The 17441-nt window shown below is 54.7% G+C and overlaps 3 protein-coding genes across 12 annotated transcripts in view; 2 read left to right on the top strand and 1 right to left on the bottom strand.

Annotated features, from left to right (window-relative positions):
- Positions 1-1307, bottom strand: part of ABCB9 (ATP binding cassette subfamily B member 9) — a 30348-nt gene extending 29041 nt beyond the window's left edge. Inside the window, exon 1 of one of the 5 annotated variants that reach the window (XM_025473740.3) lies at positions 1136-1307. The gene's annotated coding sequence lies outside the window, so the exon portion shown is untranslated. Of the gene's footprint in view, positions 1-1123 lie in introns of all 5 variants that reach the window. The other 4 variants (XM_035706426.2, XM_025473737.3, XM_049101569.1 and 1 more) reach the window with 4 other exon arrangements.
- An 8365-nt stretch (positions 1308-9672) lies between these two features.
- Positions 9673-14355, top strand: OGFOD2 (2-oxoglutarate and iron dependent oxygenase domain containing 2). 5 transcript variants are annotated; one of them, XM_025473741.3, is made up of 7 exons: positions 9673-9852; positions 10163-10219; positions 10870-10983; positions 11072-11171; positions 12637-12764; positions 13003-13260; positions 13320-14355. In XM_025473741.3, exons 1-7 carry the CDS (start codon positions 9721-9723, stop codon positions 13599-13601), a joined length of 1071 nt encoding a protein of 356 aa, XP_025329526.1. In that variant the 5' UTR covers positions 9673-9720; the 3' UTR covers positions 13602-14355. The 5 variants fall into 5 exon arrangements, with proteins under 5 accessions (XP_025329526.1, XP_048957527.1, XP_048957528.1 ...); XM_025473743.3 differs by having other exon boundaries at positions 9675-9852; positions 13335-14355; XM_049101570.1 differs by having other exon boundaries at positions 13003-14355.
- Positions 14356-14809: 454 nt separating this feature from the next.
- Positions 14810-17126, top strand: ARL6IP4 (ADP ribosylation factor like GTPase 6 interacting protein 4). 2 transcript variants are annotated; one of them, XM_025473746.3, is made up of 6 exons: positions 14810-14969; positions 15251-15424; positions 15845-16135; positions 16219-16336; positions 16703-16772; positions 16852-17126. In XM_025473746.3, the coding sequence occupies exons 2-6, from the start codon at positions 15262-15264 to the stop codon at positions 16906-16908; spliced, it is 699 nt and encodes a 232-aa protein (XP_025329531.1). In that variant the 5' UTR covers positions 14810-14969; positions 15251-15261; the 3' UTR covers positions 16909-17126. The 2 variants fall into 2 exon arrangements, with proteins under 2 accessions (XP_025329531.1, XP_025329530.1); XM_025473745.3 differs by having other exon boundaries at positions 15821-16135.
- The last annotated feature ends 315 nt before the right edge of the window (positions 17127-17441 follow it).

Raw genomic sequence — 17441 nt, 5'->3', positions numbered from 1 at the left:
ACTGGACCTTCTGGGTGGGACGTGTCCAGGCTACTTGGGAACCACGACAAAAGGGTCCTCAAGGATCTAGGTGGCCCAAGCAGCTTGGTTCACACCTCACTTGGTAAACTTTTCACCCCAAAGTTGTCATTGCCCAGCCACAGAAAGGCCCATTCACTGCTCAGCAAACACTGGCTAACAGAGGGTGGTGTCATCCTGAGGCTTCCAGACGTGGGGCCAGGACTGGGCTGAATCCACTTTGTTCCAGCCTGACTCCGGCCTTGCTCAGCCCACCACATCTCATGCTGGCACCTCTCAGAGACTTGGGAAAGTTGTTTCAGGTAACTCGTGGCTCTAGGCGAAGGCAATCTGGGGGAGCTACCACGGCCTTCCTACAACCCTCCTCCCATCACCAGGCACCTGCCCTCTGAAGGGATGGAGGCCACTCTATCTCCAGGGGGTGGGGCAGAGGGTAGAAGATGGTGAATCCTGTCAGACCAGCTAAAAGCTATCTTAAATGGCATCAGGCCTGGGAAGGGGGCATCCTGTTTTAACACGGACCCATAAATAAGGGAGGAGCCTCTGGAAGCCCACAGGCCTACTGCCAGGGTGGATGCGTGTGGAACGCCAGCCCACTGGCCCACGCGGGAGACTGGGGAAACGTTGGCCAAGATCCGCAGGCCCAGGTCGCATCCCCATCCCCACCCCCCGCCGCCTCTGCCACACTGCCACAGCCAGGGTGCTCAGGATCCGTGGGCAGGCGCCGCTGTGGAACGTGGTGAGCCCTGGCAAGTCGCGCCAGTCCGATCCTGGGGGAGTACAGCCATCCCAGGATCCTCCCCAAAAGGCACTCTCACCATTTTCCAAGAGGCAGCGGCGCGTGAGGAGTTAAAAAAAAAAAAAAGCAACATTCGCCCTGCGGGCGTGGAAAGGATGCTGCTGCAGGGATGGGGGGCTGGGACCGCAGCCGAGGGCGCCTGGGGACAGGGGCAGGGGCCAGGAGGCTCCCAGAAGGCTGCCACCTTCAACAGTGAAGCCTACTCTACCTCTGAGGCAGGGGTCCCAGACGCCCCCTGCCTGTGTCCGGCTTGGCACCCCGGGCCGAGAACGACCTGTTCGGGAGTCCCGGGGGCCAAGCTCTTACCTGTTACCTTACCTGACACCAGGTGAGCCGTGGGGAGGGGGCGCAGCGGGCTCGGGTCGTCAGGGGCGCAGGTTCCGTGCAGCTCATTGGAGACTGCACCCGGCGCTGCACTCGCTCGCTCCTCCCGCCGCTCCTCCCCGCCTCTCACCCGCGCTGCGCCGCTGCAAGGTCGGAGCCGAGCGGGGCGGGCGCCCGGGCGAGCTGACGGCAGGGGCGGGGCCTCCCGGGAGGGGCCAGAGTTAGCGCCCGCCCACCTGCGACGAGCCCCGCCCCCGGCGGCCGAGCCCCGCCCCGCCCCGCCCCGCCCCCCAGCTCTGTGCTCCGCCGTCCCGAGACCCCGGGCCCAACCTGAGCCGACGGAAATGGCCTGACCTGGTGGGGGCGCCAGCTCTTTAATGGGTCTTTTCCTCTGGAGGGACAACTTGCCAGCCCATGAGGGTGGGGGTTATGATCTTTCCTTCCTTCATTCCTTCCTTCCCTCCTTCCTCCCTCTCTCCCTCCCTCTTTGAATTTCTCCGTCTCTCTCTCTTTCTTCCAACAAACATTTGTCCAGCACCTACGATGTGCCTTGTGCCATTCTAAGCTTTTGAGATGCAACAGTGAACAGAACAGAATCCCTGCCCTCCTGGAGTTGGCACTCTAGGGAGGGAGTCAAGCAATATGTAATAATATATCATATATTATATAATAATATATAATAAGTAAATTACACCTGTTGGAAGGGAATACATTTTATTTTTTTATTTTTTATTTTTTTGGGAATACATTTTATAGAGGAAAAATAGAGCAGGATGACAGGGATTGGAAGAGGGGAAAGAGCAATACCTACTGAGTGATTGCTAGGTTCTGGGTGCTAGGAATAGGCTGAGTGTGAAGAAAAGGAAAACTCCCATCCTTTGTAGGGTAGAGGAGACAGGAAATCAACAAGTAAACACATAAGATAATTTCATTAAGTGCTAAGTGCCATAAAGGAATAAAACTGGGTGTGGCCATGGAAAATGACACAGGACTACTTGAGCTGGGAAGGGCACTCTGGGAAACAGTGAGCAGGCTTCTAGGCAAAGGGTGTGGCCTGAACCAAAGCGGGTAGAGAGTATAGTTCAAGGTCCAGAGGGGAGGTAAGTAGGGCAACATATCACCTCACCTCTCCATCCTTCAAAGGCTTAAAGCACTCTGAATTTATTTTTTATTTTTTATTTTTTTTAAGCACTCTGAATTTATAATAGCCTCTGCCACTCCCGTGGGACAACCTCCTTCAAGGAGAATTTGGCAAAAGTCAGACTTTAAAAAACATTATTTGGGGGAAGCTAGTAGGAATTTCTTCTATAGATAAAAGAAGACTGGTGGCGTCTGGAGCAAAGATAGTAGTTTGCAGATAGTTACTGTAGTAGCAAAACTCTGAAAATAACCTAAGTACCCTTCCATGGGGGAACTGGCCAAATCATTACAGAGCACGGCTCAAAAGAACCACCCTGTGGCAGGGGAAGAAACAGTATATGTATGTATGTATGTATTCACCTGTATACAAAGGTTATATAAAGGTATGGAATGACCTCCTAAATTGATTGAAAACAAGGGACAAAAAAAAAAAAAGAAAACAATGGACAGAATAAAGTTGGAGTATGTTAATGTTTTGGCAAAAACAGAAGCAAATATATGATTGTACATGAAGAAAATATCCTGGATGGACTATCCACGAGTCAGAGTGACTCAGAGCTGGGTCCAGATCCAGGCTCTGTTATTTTTGCTGTGTGAAAACAGCCAATACAATATTGAAGGAGAAAAAGAAAGGCTGAGGACTGACGCTACCCAACTTCAAGACTTACTATAAAGCTACAGTAATCAAGACAGTGTGGTTTCGATGAACGAATAGACACATGGATCAATGGAACAATATAGAGAGTCCAGAAATAGACTCAAATATAGTCAACTGATCTTTGACAAAGGAGCAAAGGCAGTACAATGGAATAAGCACAATCTTTTCAACAAATGGTGCCTGACCAACTGGACATCCATGTGCAAAAAAAAAAAATCTAGACTCAGATTTTACACCTTTCACAAAAATTAACTCAAAATGGGCCACAGAACTGACTGTAAAATGCAAAACTATAAAACTCTTAGAAGATAAGATAGGAAAAAAATCTAGATTTTGTTGGTTCTGAAGATGATTTTTGGGTGCAACATTTAAGACATGATTCATGAAAAAACTGATAAGCTGAACTTCATTACAATTAAAAATTTCTGCTCTGCAAAGATACTGTCAAGAGAATAAGACAAACCATAGACTGGGAGAGAGTATTTACCAAAAATATATCTGATAAAGGTCTGTTATCCAAAATACACAAAAATATTTAAAACCCAACAACACCCAAAGATACTGATGCGGTTTTGAAACGCCGGAACACCTGCACCCCAATGTTTATAGCAGCAATGTCCACAATAGCCAAACTGTGGAAGGACCCTCGGTGTCCATCGAAAGATGAATGGATAAAGAAGATGTGGTCTATATGTACAATGGAATATTACTCAGCCATTAGAAACGACAAATACCCACCATTTGCTTTGATGTGGGTGGAACTGGAGGGTATTATGCTGAGTGAAATAAGTCAATCCGAGAAGGACAAACATTATATGGTCTCATTCATTTGGAGAATATAAAAAAATAGTGAAAGGGAATAAAGGGGAAAGGAGTGAAAATATCAGTGAGGATGACAGAACATGAGAGACTCCTAACTCTGGGAAACAAACAAGGGATAGTGGAAAGGGAGGTGGGCGGGGTGTTGGGGTTACTGGGTGACGGGCACAGAGGGGCGCAGTTGACGGAATGAGCACTGGGTGATATGCTGTATGTTGGCAAATTGAACTCCAAATAAATAAACAAACAAACAACAAGTAAATAAGAAAGGGAGAGCAAAAGCAAGGGGAGGGGCAGAGGGAGAGAGAGAAGCAGCCTCACTGCTGGGCAGGGATCACCATGTGGGGCTCGATCTCAGGACTCTGGGATCATGACTTGAGCAAAGCCAGACGCTTAACCAACTGAGCCACCCAGGTGCCCCTGGTAGTTTGCTTTTTTTTAATGCTATAAAGAATGTGACCTTTTCACAAAATATAACATAGTAATGATGATAGGGATTCTTGGTGGGGTCTCAGCAGGAGTTGAAAGTACTGGCCTGTTTTGTGGGTCTTGTCTCCTTGTGAAACATCGGTTTCTCAGAAAGCCCTTCTTATTTTGGAAAGTGATTTTAGAAACCAAGATCTGGGCACTAGGTGTGGTTGTTTCTCCTGGGGCGTTGTTGCCTCTAGGTCGGGTCAGCAATAAGTGTGTGTATGTTCACCTGTGTATCTTCATTAAACTAAATATGAGTTCGAAGAAAAAAAAAAACCCAACAACAAAAAGAAAACCACCGAATTTTAAAAAGAAGCAAAAGACCTGAACAGACACCTCACCAAACAAGATATACAGATGGCAGACAAACATATGAAATGATGCTCAACATCATGTCATTAGGAACTTGCAAATTAAAACAATGTGGTATCATTGCCTATCTAATAGAATTGCTAAGATCCAAAACACCGACAACACCAAATGCTGGTGAAGATGTGGAGCAACAGGAATTCTCATTTACTGCTGGTAGGAATGCAAATGGTACAGTTACTTTTGAAGAGCTTAGTGGTTTCTTATAAAACTAAACATATCCTTACTGTATGATTCAGCAATCATGCCTCTAGGTATTTACCCAACTGAGCTGAAAACTTATGTCCACATAAAAGCCTGAAAGTGGATGTTTATGGCAGCTTTATTCATAATTGCCCAAACTTGGAAGCAAGCAAGATGTCCTTCAGTAGGTGAATGGATAAACTGTGGTACATTCAGACAATGCAGTATTATTCAGTTATTAAGCCATGAAAAGACACAGAGGAAACACAAATGCTTATTACTATGTGAAAGAAGGCAATCTGAAAAGGCTATACAATGATACAATTCTATGACATCTGGAAAAGACAAAAGCATGAAGGCAGTAAAAGGATCAGTGATGGTCAGGGAGGAGGGAGGGACGAATAGGCAGGGCAGAGAGGATTTCAAGGACAGTGAAACTATTCTGTATGAGACCGTGATGATAGATTCATGTCATTCTACACTGTCAAAAAACACAGAATATACAACTCCTAGAGTGAACCCTCGTGTAAACTATGGACTTGGGATAATAATGTTGTGTCAATGTGAAGTAATGCATTGTGACAAATGTACCATTCTGGTGAGGGATGTTGAGAGTGGGGGTTAGGCTGGGGGTGGGGGGATGGGGCATATGGTCAATCACTGTACTTTCCACTCAATTTTGCTGTGAACCTATAACTGTTCTAAAAAGTAAAGTCTCTTTAAGAAATGGTTAAAATGGGGACGCCTGGGTTGCTCAGCAGTTGAGCATCTGCCTTCAGCTGAGGGCGTGATCCCAGTTCAGGGATTGAGTCCCACATCAGTTGTAAAGAGCCTGCTTCTCCCTCTGCCTGTGTCTCTGCCTCTCTCTCTGTGTCTCTCATGAATAAATAAATAAAATCTTTAAAAAAAAAGAGAGAAATGGTTAAAATGGTCAATTTTATGTTATGTATATTTTACTGCAATAAGTAAATTACAATGTTCCTAGCAGCTTCATTCATGACATCTCTAAACTGGAAACAATACAAGTGTCCTTCAGTTGCAGAATGGCTCAATGGATGATCACCTAGTAGAATACTAGGCAGCCAGGAGAAAAACATAAGCTGCCCCTACACATGACCACATCAATGAATCTCAATAACAGAATGCTGAAAGAAATAGAATACAAAATAATACGTAGTCTACGAATTTTATTTCTATCAAAATCAACAAGAAGCAAAACTAATCTTTGCTTTAGGATTCAGGGTAGTGATTAGCATTGGAAGGTAAGTAGTGGCTAAGCAGGGACATGGTGGGGGCTTCTGCAGGCTGGTATGTTCTATCTTGGGATCTGGATGCTGGTTACATGGCTATGGCTAGTTTGTAAAGATTCACCAAATGTATACTTGAGATGTGCCCTTCTATAAAGTGTGCTGTATATGAATTCAAAAGAAGGCAGATAGATATTTATAGAAATAAACATATGTGCAACATGCATATATACATGTACATAGATATACGCTCCCCCCCAAAACACACACACACACACACACACACACACACACACAAATACACTGTGGAATCAGATAAAAGGATAAGTGCTGTAATTCTGGTTCTGCCACTTACTAGGTTTGTGACCCTAGACAGGCCCCTGTACTTCACCAAGCCTTATCTGTAAAATTGATTTATTAATACCTCAACACAGGGGTACCTAGCTGGCTCAATTGGTGGAGCGTGCAACTCTTTGATCTCGAGGTTATGAGTTTGAGCCTCACACTGGGTGTATATTACTTAAAAAAAAAAATCTTAGGAGCACCTGGGTGGCTCAGTTGGCTAAGCCTCTGCCTTCAGCTCGGGTCCTGACCTTGGGGTCCTGAGTTTGAGCCTTGCATTGGGCTCTCCACTCACTGGGGAGTCTGCTTCTCCCTCTCCCTCTGTCCTGGCTCTCGCTCTCAAATGAATAAATAATTTTTAAAAAAGATTTGTATTTATTTGAGAGAGCAAGAGCAAGAGAGTACATAAGCACAGGAGAGGAGTAGAGGGAGAAGCAGGCTCCCCACTGACCTGGGAGCCCAATGTGGGACTTGATCCCAGGACCCTGGGATCATGAGCCAAGCCAAAGGCAGATGCTTAACCAACCAAGCCACCCAGGTGCCCCAAATAAATAAAATCTTAAAAAAAAAATAAAATAAAAATCTTAAAAAATATACAATACCTCGCACAGACAACAAACACACATCAGTGCTGGTTGGGAGCACATGGATCCGATACTTACTATTGATATTCCTGGTGCTGTTTGCTTTGGTGCTGGAGCCCAGGCTGGGGCAGGGTAGGAGTGAAGACTGCTTCCAAGGAGGAGGGGGGCCACAGGGAGAGCCAATCTAAACTGAGAACCTGCTCATCTTGTAAACTGCCTCAAAGGGAGAAATCTAACCGGGGGGACACTGGGGTGGGGGTGGGGGATCCGTGGACCAGGCCTGCCCTGGGCCTCTGGGGGAGGAAGGCAATTCAGAGGATAATGAGCACACAACTGGGGAAATGGATCCTTTCCTGGACAGCAGGGCCCTTCACTATCACTGGGCAATCAAGACACCTGTGAAAGTTTAAACATCTTCTCAGGCCACACAGTTCCATGCTGGAGGAGCTGGGTCGTTGAAGGGGAAGGTGACCCTCGAAGGTCATTCTCCCGCCTTGAGGAAGCCTGGTACCTCCAGAAGTGGGCTAATAACCTAGATGTATTGTCTGAGGAGGGGAAGGGGCACCGACGGAGACAGAAACAGACTCCTGTTGCATTCTAGACTCCACTACTTGTGAGCTGTGTAGCCTTGGGTGGGCCATTCAACCTCTCTGATCTTCTATAAAGTGGGGATAATTCCTTCCTCATAATGTTCGTTGTGAGAATTAGGCAGCTTCCCTCCACAGGTAGAGTAAAATCCAAAATGTTAACAGTGGTTTCCTAAGCCCAGTGATTTGGTCTGAATACCACACTGGCCTCCTTCCCTAGGGCTTACCCTCTTGTGTGCCTTGCTGTTCTGCAAGCATAGCAAGCTCATCCCACTGTAGGGGCTTTGCACTTTTAGTTCCCCTGCCTAGAACCCTTTCCTGCCAGATCTTGCTGCGGTGGTTGGAGCTCAGCTGAAATGTCACTCTTTGGGAGGCTTTCTCTGGCCATCCTGCCTCAAGTGGACACCTCCAGGCACTCACCACCCTGTCACCTAGCTTGTCTTCCCAGTGCTTAGGACTGAATGAAAATAACTTGATCATGGATGTTTCCTTGCTTACTCCTGTCTCTGCACCTTGACTGAGCTTCAGAAGAGTGGGGACCTTATTTGTCACTTCACAAGCTCACATGCAAAACACCCACACTCAGGATGGTCCTGCTTCCCGTGGCCAGCCAGTGTGAAAGCCAATCGGGCTGGTGGTGTAGGAAGAGAGCAGAAGCCTTCTCCCAGCCCCCTGAGCTGGTGGTGGGAGACTTGGACCCCCAAATATGCTGGTGGAGACACCGGGAGAGGATGGCCTGACACCACTGCACAGGATGTGAGGGTTTCCCATCTCCCTCTGGGGCCCTGGGGCTTCAGTAGAAGCAAAAGGCGGGTCTTGGGGCTGAATTCACCACAGAGCTAGGAGGAACCAGGGTTGTGCTGGATGTGTGAGCGTGGTGGGTGACAGGTGTGTGCGGGTGCACAGGAGTGTGTCGGGTGTGTGAGTGAGCATGCAGCTGTGACCGTACGAGAAGTGTTGGGTATGAGTGGGTGTGAGTGTGTCAATAGTATGACAATGCCTGTGACGGTGTGTGAGCATGGGTGAGCACATAAGGGTGTGTCTGTCTGAGTGTGTGGGTGTAAGCCTGTGTATACACCCGGGGAAGCATCAAGAAAATAAATGCTAACAAGCACAAAGAGAAAATCCGAATCCCGCATAATCCAACCACTCAGAGAACGCCTGTGGCGGTGGAGCCTGGGGCAGGTCGCCCCCTCTCTGGGCCGGTTTCCCCATCCGTAACAGGACGGAAGAGGGCCTCGCTGCGAGCTGTGCCCCACGGACGGACGGACGGCGACAAGCGGACGATCGGCAAGCAGGAGTCCCATCTGCGGTCACCTGGTTATCCCGGTGTTACCTCGGCTCAGGGCTGGGGGCTCGAGGCCCGGGTCCTCCTCCCCACCCCCGCCCCCGCACTTGCCGAGCCAGGGGCGGAACTCCCAGGGCGGGGGCACGACTTCGCCCCCGACTCTGAGCCTCGGGTCTCCCATCTGAGCAACGGGGTTCTGCCGCCCAAGCGTCCTCCCGGGACGCTGCGGCCCGAGCCCGCCGGTGCGCGGCCGACCAGGGTGCGGGCGTCCCCGAGGCCGGGTACGCAGCAGCGACCCCGGTCTCCCCGCGGGAAGGGCGCGCGCTCCGGGAGCAACAGACTCATCCCTCCTCGCGCCCGCACCCCTGCTCCCCCCCCACGCGAGCCCTCGGGCACGGCCCCCGGAAGTCGCGCCGGCCCGAGCGCATCCCGAGGTCGCGGCGGCGGCCCGAGAGCGCCGGACCACAGGGACCCGGGAAGAATGGCCCGCCCGCGCTCGCACGCAGAGCGGGCTGGGCGCTAGCTGGGGGCAGGTCGGAGCCCGGAGCTCCTCTACGGGCCGCTGGCGCCGGCTCCCTCCTCAGAAGCTCGGAGCAGGAGAGGGGAGGCGGCGTTGGAGCGCAAGGCCTTGGCGTTCCACCTCCCAACCCGTCCTCGGCCGGGGAGGCTGTGACTCGGGCAGCCTCTCTGCGCACTGAGCGGGCGAGTCCCCGCCGGGTGGACCGGGAAACTCTGAGGCGGAGCCTTCGTTCTCCTCTGCACTCGGGAATTCGGGACGGGCCCTGGCCGGGGAGCCCCGCCCCTCCCCGCCCCGCGGGCCCCGCCCCTCCGGCTGGGGCCGCGCCGGAAGTGCTCCTCCGGAAGCCGGGGGGCGGCACGCGCCTCCTCACCATGGCGACGGCCCGGGCCCCGCGGCGTTTCTGCCGCTGCGCCTGCTTCTGCACCGAGAACTTGTACGTAGCGCGCTACCGGCTCCACGTGCGCTTCCAGGGCGAGCAGCAGCTGCTCCGGGACTACGGCCGGGTGAGTGGCCTCCACTGGCTATGCGGAGACATCGTGCTGCTCAGCTCTGACAGCGACAGGGACAAGTTCTGGGCGCCTCGGGTCTTTTCGCCGTCACCAGGGACGGATAGTAGTCTCTCCTTGGTGGGGCTGTCGTGACCATACCTGCAGAGTGCTTAGGGCGCTCTGGGTGCGGTTACTAGCAGCAGCTGGGAACCCTGCTCCTCGAGGCTCTCGTCTCCCCCTCACCGAGGGTAACTGAGGCCCAGGGACGTTCGGTGACTTGCTTACGCGATCACACAGTCGGGCTGACTGGACCTTCTGCTCTCAGATCCTGCGCAGCCGAGGGTGTGTCAGCCCCAAGGACTTCCAGGAGCTGTTGGGAGAGGTGACATTCCCCAGCCTCCACCATCCCTCCGCACGCAGCCGGCCGCCGAGCCCCGTCCTCATTAGCGGTGGGAGGGGTCCTGCCAGCCTTAGGCCTCCCCTTCCCGCTTCCTGTGCCCCTCACTGCAGCACCAGGAAGAGAAAGCCGAAAGTGCCAAGGTTTCTCGGCAGGTGGAGCTGAGCTCCCGCCCAGGACTGCCAGGCCCCCGCCTCTTCATCTCTTCACCCAGCCCCCCTTTGGCTGGTGCCAGAGCTGCCGCTACCCATCTTCTGTCTCCGTGCTCACGGGGGTGGTTGTGGGGTGAGGGGAGTGGTGGTGTTGGTTTGGGGAAACTTCCTAGGTGAGCCCCCTGCAGCCCCTGGATCAGGAGACTTGGCTGGGATTCTGTTTCCCGTATCCAGGGGCTCCCATCCCAGCCAGGCTCTGAATGGTGCATCCCGGGGCCCCCTTGCAGGAGGTTGTTCCTTCAGCTAATAGCTTGGCACTTGCAGTTTACCGTGATACACCCAGGTTAGTGTAGGGAGGCTTAGCTTGCAACCCAGGTCCTGCTTTTGCCTTCCTGAGCCTCACTTTCCTCTTCTGTACAATGTCCTTGGTGGTGGGGGGGATGGGAGGACCCATCATGGTAACCAGGCTCTGTGCTACCCCAGCTTGAGCAGGAGGTAGAGCGGCGGCAGCGGCTGGGGCAGGAGTCCGCCGCCAGGAAAGCCCTCATTTCGAGCTCCTACCACCCGGCGCGGCCTGACCTCTACAACACACTGCAGGTACCTGGCAGGGGCAGGTTACTGAAGGAGGTGGAGGCATCCAGGACTGCGGGCTGTGTGCCCCACAGCTGGTGTGTTCTGCCTACAGGATGAGGCTCTGGCCCCTGAGTTTTTGGCTGCAGCTGAGTACAGCGCATCACCAGGTGCAGACCTCGAAGGCCTTCTCCAGCGGCTAGAGATGGTGTCTGGTGAGGTCTTGGCTCCGTCACCTAGTAGGACTAGGACAAGGGGGCAGGGCACTGGGGTCCCTCCTCCGCCATGTCTGCCTCCAAAACCCAAACTGGCAGAAGCTAGAAGAGGTGGTACTGACCTGCCAGGAGCAGGGCATCTGTGTTCACCTACTCACTTGCCCAACACATACTCAGTACCTGTGTCAGGTGTGAGCCTGCTGGGGGCAGTAGGGGAGGGCACTGAAGAAGTTAGGGACAACTGAGACCCGTGTGTGCTGAATTCATTGGTCAGTAGGGAATGGGGAAGGACCAGGACTAACAGCAGGGTGAGGAGCAGACAGTCCTATCCATAGACCTGGAGAAGTGGGCAGGAGTGAAGTTTCTAGAACCTGCCACGACCTGGAGCTGTGGGAGAGAGGCTGCTAGCTAGCTGCTGTGGCCTTGAGCAGAGGCACAAAGCCACGCCAAGCTCAGAAATGACCCATCTCTCCTGCCTGTGGCTCTCCTACTGGCTAAGCCAGGTAGGAAGTGCCAGCCCTCCCAGATTCCTTAATCTCTGCCTCTGTGTCATCATCTGTGAAATGGGAGCACAAGTAACACCCGTCTCTTAAAGCGTGATTAAGTGAGGTAATATGCCTAATGGGCTGGGTGCATTGGTATGCAGCAACGGTTTTCTTATCTTATGGTTGCTGTTATTCCTAGGTCTGGGGGTCCTGTGGGGAGATGGGTGTACAGTGTTGCTTCCCTTGTGAAGCTTGTGCCTCTTGTGAGGCACAGGATGGAATGTGAATGAAACCTTCCCTCCCAGCCTGGGGGGCCCCTCCTCATTCCCACCCACTTCCCAAAAGTGGAGATTGTGTGGAGGTTGTCCAGGTGGGGCTGGGCCAGGCTGTGAGTTGGCTGATGTGGGGGCCTACAAACCCCCTACCCCAAGGCACTGGTGCATCTGCCAAGAAGTCTTTGCATTTCCTATCCTGAGCCTGGCCTCCCCTAACAGGGCCCTGGCAAGGAGGAACGGCCCCCCTCAACCTTCCTATGTGGGGAACAGAGGCTCCAAGAGGCACTCCAGTTGGGGTGCACTCATGGGGAGCCATGCAGAGAAAGCCTGATGCTGGCTCTGTGATCCCTGCTTGGCTCCCATCACTGGCCTGCTGGATGTCACAGGGCTAATCCCTTCCCATCTCTGGGCCTCATGAGAACTCACATCTGAGTCTAGAGGCTAGACATGTGGGCACCTGTGGAAACAGGATGAGAAGCCCCAGGAATGAATAAGGGGGCCCAGGAATAGGCCTCCCTTCTGCCCACACATTCTGTCAGTAATGGTCACAACAGCCCTGAGAGGTGGGTGCCCGTGTTATCCCCATTGTGCAGGTGAGGAAACTGAGGCTGAGGGAAGTCACAAGGCATGCCTAGGCTCACACAGCTTATGAGGAGACAGCTGCACACGGGAGCTCCTAGCCAAAGACTTTCCATCCCTTTGCAGGGGAGAAGCGGATCTACCGGCTGCCCGTGTTCACAGCACCATTCTGCCGGGCCCTGCTGGAGGAGCTGGAGCACTTTGAGCAGTCAGACATGCCCAAGGGAAGACCCAACACCATGAACAACTATGGGGTGGGTGAGGCAGGGACACTGGGGTCTGAGGGGATGTACCTGCAGTGCTGGAGAGGTGTTGGGCCCTGTTGGGTGTCTCAGTTTCCCCGTCTGTAAAGTGAGGTCATGGCAGGATTATTATGAAATATCTGCAAAACACAACACGTTAACACTGTCCTTGGTAAGAGATTCCCCCAGGGACCCAGGGGGAGGCCCTGTCAGTTTCCCTGCTGACCCCCTGGGGGTGCCCCCCTCCCAGGTGCTGTTGCACGAGCTAGGCCTGGATGAGCCTCTGGTGACACCACTGCGGGAGCGCTTCCTGCAGCCACTGATGGCGCTGCTGTACCCAGACTGTGGTGGAGGTTGGCTGGACAGCCACCGTGCCTTCGTGGTCAAATACGCACTTGGCCAGGACCGCGAGCTAGGCTGCCACTATGATAATGCTGAGCTCACCCTCAACGTGGCCCTCGGCAAGACCTTCACTGGGGGTGCCCTGTACTTCGGGGGCCTCTTCCAGGTTAGTGTGTGTAACCCACGGGGCAGGGCCTGGGGCAGCCAGGAATGCCCAGGCCTCAGCCCAGCTGTCTGCAGGCGCCGTCAGCCCTGGCCAGGCCCCTGGAAGTGGAGCATGTGGTGGGCCAGGGCATCCTGCACCGGGGCGGCCAGCTGCATGGGGCCCGGCCCCTGGGCACAGGTGAGCGCTGGAACCTCGTCATCTGGCTTCGGGCCTCTGCTGTGCGCAACCGCCTGTGCCCCATGTGCTGCCGCAAACCCGACCTGGTGGACGACGACGAGGGCTTTGGCGATGGCTTCACCCGCGAGGAGCCCACCGCTGTGGATGTGTGCATGCTGACTTGAGCCAGGTCGGGCCACGTGGGGGTAGCGTGGCAGGCCAGGGCTCTGCCTCCTAGGGTTGGGTGGGACAGGAATAAACTCCCTCAGCCCTCAGGCACTTTTTGGTTCAAAAAGACACACAGGCTTCTGTGTCATTCTTTCGGCAGACAGGCTGTCTTAGGTCAGGTTTGTTGGAGCCAGAGCCTGAGACAGGGATTCCTGGGCAGGTGGTTTGTTGAGGGAACACCTTCAGGAGAAGGAGGACAGGGTGGAAAGGAGCTAAGCCAAGATGTAGTTTCAAAGGGCAGCCAGCCTCAGCTTAATTCCAGGGAGTGCTCTCGGGCATAGACCTAGCAGTGTGTGCCCTGCATCAGTGCGGCCACAGGGTGTGTCTGGGCTGGGGGGTGAGGAGGTGGCAGTCACTTCCCAGACCTCCGTCTCCAGGGCAGGTGGCTCCCAGTGGCCAAGGGAACCTTCCAGAGTACAGGAGTGAGTTAGCCTTGGGCACCATGGTTGGGGTGGAGAGTGTCTGTCTATAAAGGGAATTTCAGTGAGACACCGACTAGCAACTTGCAGTTGGTGTTAAGGGCTTAAGAGCAGGGACCCTGGAGCTAGACTGCCTGGGTTCAAGTTCTAATTCTGCTGCGTCCAGGGGTGCGATTGTGGGGCAGCCACATGACTTCTCTGTGCCTCAGTTTCCTCTCCTGGAAAGTACTTATCTCCTAAAGCTGTTGTGAAAGTCAAATGCCTTAACGTTCATAAAGTGCTTTATAGCAGGCCTCTGTGTTTGCTGTCATTATTACTGAACAATCTGCAACTGGGCAGCCCCCAAATCGGATGAAGGGTGCAGCTGTGCCGGGTTTGGGTTGTACATTTGCAATCCAGGGGTTTCCATTCTGCAATCTTGAGTTCTGCCTTCCCTGGGAGGGTGGGAGGATCTGGGAGCAATCAGCTGGAGCGGAGCCTCGGCTGCCCCCTCTGGACAGGCCTGTGGGGCACTCATCACGGGGGTCCCCGCCCTGGCTCTATGGGAGGTGGGGGTGCTGCGGGCGCGCGGGAAGGGTGACCGGAGACGAGGGCAGGCTGCGGCAGAGGCTGGGGGCGGGGGTGCCAGCCTGGATCCCCAGCTTCCCTCTTCGGGAGGTGCGCGAGCCAGACTCCGTTTCTGGGGCTGCCCGGGAAACGGAACCCGGGGCTTCAGGACTAAAGGCGGCGGCACCTCGCTTCCCAGCCGGACTGCCCTCCCGCAGCACTGTCCCGGCCGGAAGTCACCTCGCCGCCGCTTCCGCTCGGCAAGGCGCGGTGTGGGTGCCAGGGTCCCGCCAGATGGGCGGCTGAGGAGGAGACGGAGCAGCTGCGGGGGCCCTCCCTGGGGCGGCGAGGCCGCGGAGGGTAAGAGCGCCCAGCGAGGGATTCGGGACGCACCTGGCAGCTGAGAACGGCGGCGGCTCCTCGGGGCGCCGGAGCGTCCGGGCGTGGAGAGCCGTGCGCAGGCGTGGAGCGTCCGGGCGGGGGCGGGCCCTTAAAGGGGCCGAGGGTCCGGGGGGCGGGGGCCGGGCGGTGGCCTGCTCAGTGCCTGCCCAGGTGCCGATGAGTGCTGGGCCCCCGAGAGCCAGGCCCCGAGAAGAGGCGCCCTCGTGAGCCCCCGTTTGAGCGTGTGTGCCGGTCTCCAGCCCTCGGCGCTATGGCTCACGTCAGCTCCCGCAAGCGCTCGAAGAGCCGAAGCCGCTCCCGGGGCCGAGGGTCGGAAAAGAGGAGGAAGAAGAGCAGCAAGGACGCCCCGAGGAGCTGCTCGGCTTCCAGATGCCAAGACCGCAAGGCCATCATCACCTCCTCGGGCGCGGAGGGTGAGGACCGCAGGGAATGGGAAGGAGGTGTGGGAACTCTGCGGAGGCCGCTGCAGGCAGCTGAGCGGGCTTCCCGGGGTGGCGGGAGTCAGAGGAGTGCAGAGCGCAGCACCTGGACGTCTGGCTTGAAAGACACTCAGATCCCAGAGGCTGGGCCAGCGCATGATGTGCGGATTGAAGGGAGCTGTAATGATGCTTTTTGTGCAGCCGGAGCTGAGATCTGGGGGCTGGCTGCCCTGCTCCTGGCCAGACAGCGATTGGGTGAGGCCCAGAGAGTGCTCATCCCTGCTCTGGAAAGCCCTACCTGGAGGGTCTCTCCCCCAGTAGTCCCTGTATGCCTGCCAGAGGCCAGAGCAAGGGAATAAAGGTTTACTTCTTCCCCTCCTGGCCTTCCAGCCTCACCTTCTCCCTGCATCACAGAGAGAAGCAAGCACAAAGCCCGGAGGAGACCACGATCCAGTTCCTCCTCCTCTTCTTCCGGTTCTTCTAGCTCTTCTTCCTCTTCGTCCTCCTCCTCTTCCTCCAGTGGTGACCGGAAGAAGCGGGGGAAGCACAAGGACAAGAAGAGGAGGAAGAAGAAGAGGAAAAGGAAGAAGCAGCTGAAGAAGAAAGGCAAGGAGAAGGCAAAGCTGCAGCAGCAGGGTGAGGCTCTGCCGGGACCCTCCCTGGACCAGTGGCACAGATCTGCTGAGGAGGAAGAGGATGGTCCAGGTACTGTGCCACCCAGTGTGCGGGAGGGAAGGGGTCCCCTCCCTGAGACCCAGCTGCCAACTCCCTGCTGTCTCCCCTTGCAGTCCTGACGGATGAACAGAAGTCCCGCATCCAGGCCATGAAGCCCATGACCAAGGAGGAGTGGGATGCTCGGCAGAGCATCATCCGCAAGGTGGTGGACCCAGAGACAGGACGCACCAGGTGGGCAGTGGGGCGAAGCTCAGCCCCACACACTCTGAACGCTCAGGAAGAGGGCTGATGGCTGCTGGCTGTATAAAGCCAGAGACCAGAGAAAAGTAGTTACTCATTTATGGGACTTCTCAGGCTGTTCTTACTGCCCAGAGCAAGCAGTTGCAGGGGCTGGAGGGCCTTGAAGAGTGTCTTCAAAGAGCCAGTTGGTCAGTCTGATGGCAGAGACTCCCCAGCTTTTGTCAGTGTCCCAAGGGCGGGGGAGAGGGAGGGGGGAGTGCCTAGCTTCTGGCTGCTCAGGGGAGGGGGCCTGAGGCCTGGCATCTCTGGGTCCGCTCTGGCATCAGAGGCTCAGCGTCCTCTCCCCTCCGTCCCCAGGCTCATTAAGGGGGATGGCGAGGTCTTAGAGGAAATCGTAACTAAGGAACGTCACAGAGAGATCAACAAGGTGGGTGTCACCCCTTTCCCCGGGGTCCACGCCCAGCTCTGGTTTCTGATGTTTCCCCTTCTTGCACTTTCTTCTCCAGCAAGCTACCCGAGGGGATGGCTTGGCCTTCCAGATGCGAGCTGGGCTGCTACCCTGAGGGCCCTGCTGGCTAAGTGTTGATGGCATGGCCTGGAGGCTGGCTTCAGGGTGGGCAACAGGAAGCCCAGTGGGTGTTTGCCTTTCCTCCTGTGGCCTGGCCTCTGGCCCAGCTTCCTCTCAGATGCAGGGGGTGGAGGACAGGGTCACTGGCCTAATCAGTTCCCCCATCTCCTGAAAGCATAGCTTCCCAAATATTAAATTTTCTCTGATTGGAAACTTTCCTTGTTGTTGTTTTGTGCTGAAGGGAGGGAAGGTTGCTAATGAACTTCCAGAGGTAAAACAAGGGCTCCAGGAATTTGGGGGGAAAGGTGGGGTGTGCGTCGGTGGTCATGAGCACAGGGCACACCAGCCACTTTTGCCTGCTCATCCTCAGATCAGCCTGCCTACACCAGACCCTGACCCTCACCCCTGGCTGCATCCCAGACCCAGACTTGGCTCTTATACCTGATCCCCTCAGACTTGCTCTTTATTCCGCAGATGACAACTATTCAGAGTCCTGGTGCTGGGGCCAGGTGGCCAGGGTGGGAATCC

Source organism: Canis lupus, chromosome 26 (assembly GCF_003254725.2).
Source record: "Canis lupus dingo isolate Sandy chromosome 26, ASM325472v2, whole genome shotgun sequence".
Lineage (NCBI taxonomy): Eukaryota > Metazoa > Chordata > Mammalia > Carnivora > Canidae > Canis > Canis lupus.
This window is presented reverse-complemented; position numbering and strand designations above follow the sequence as displayed.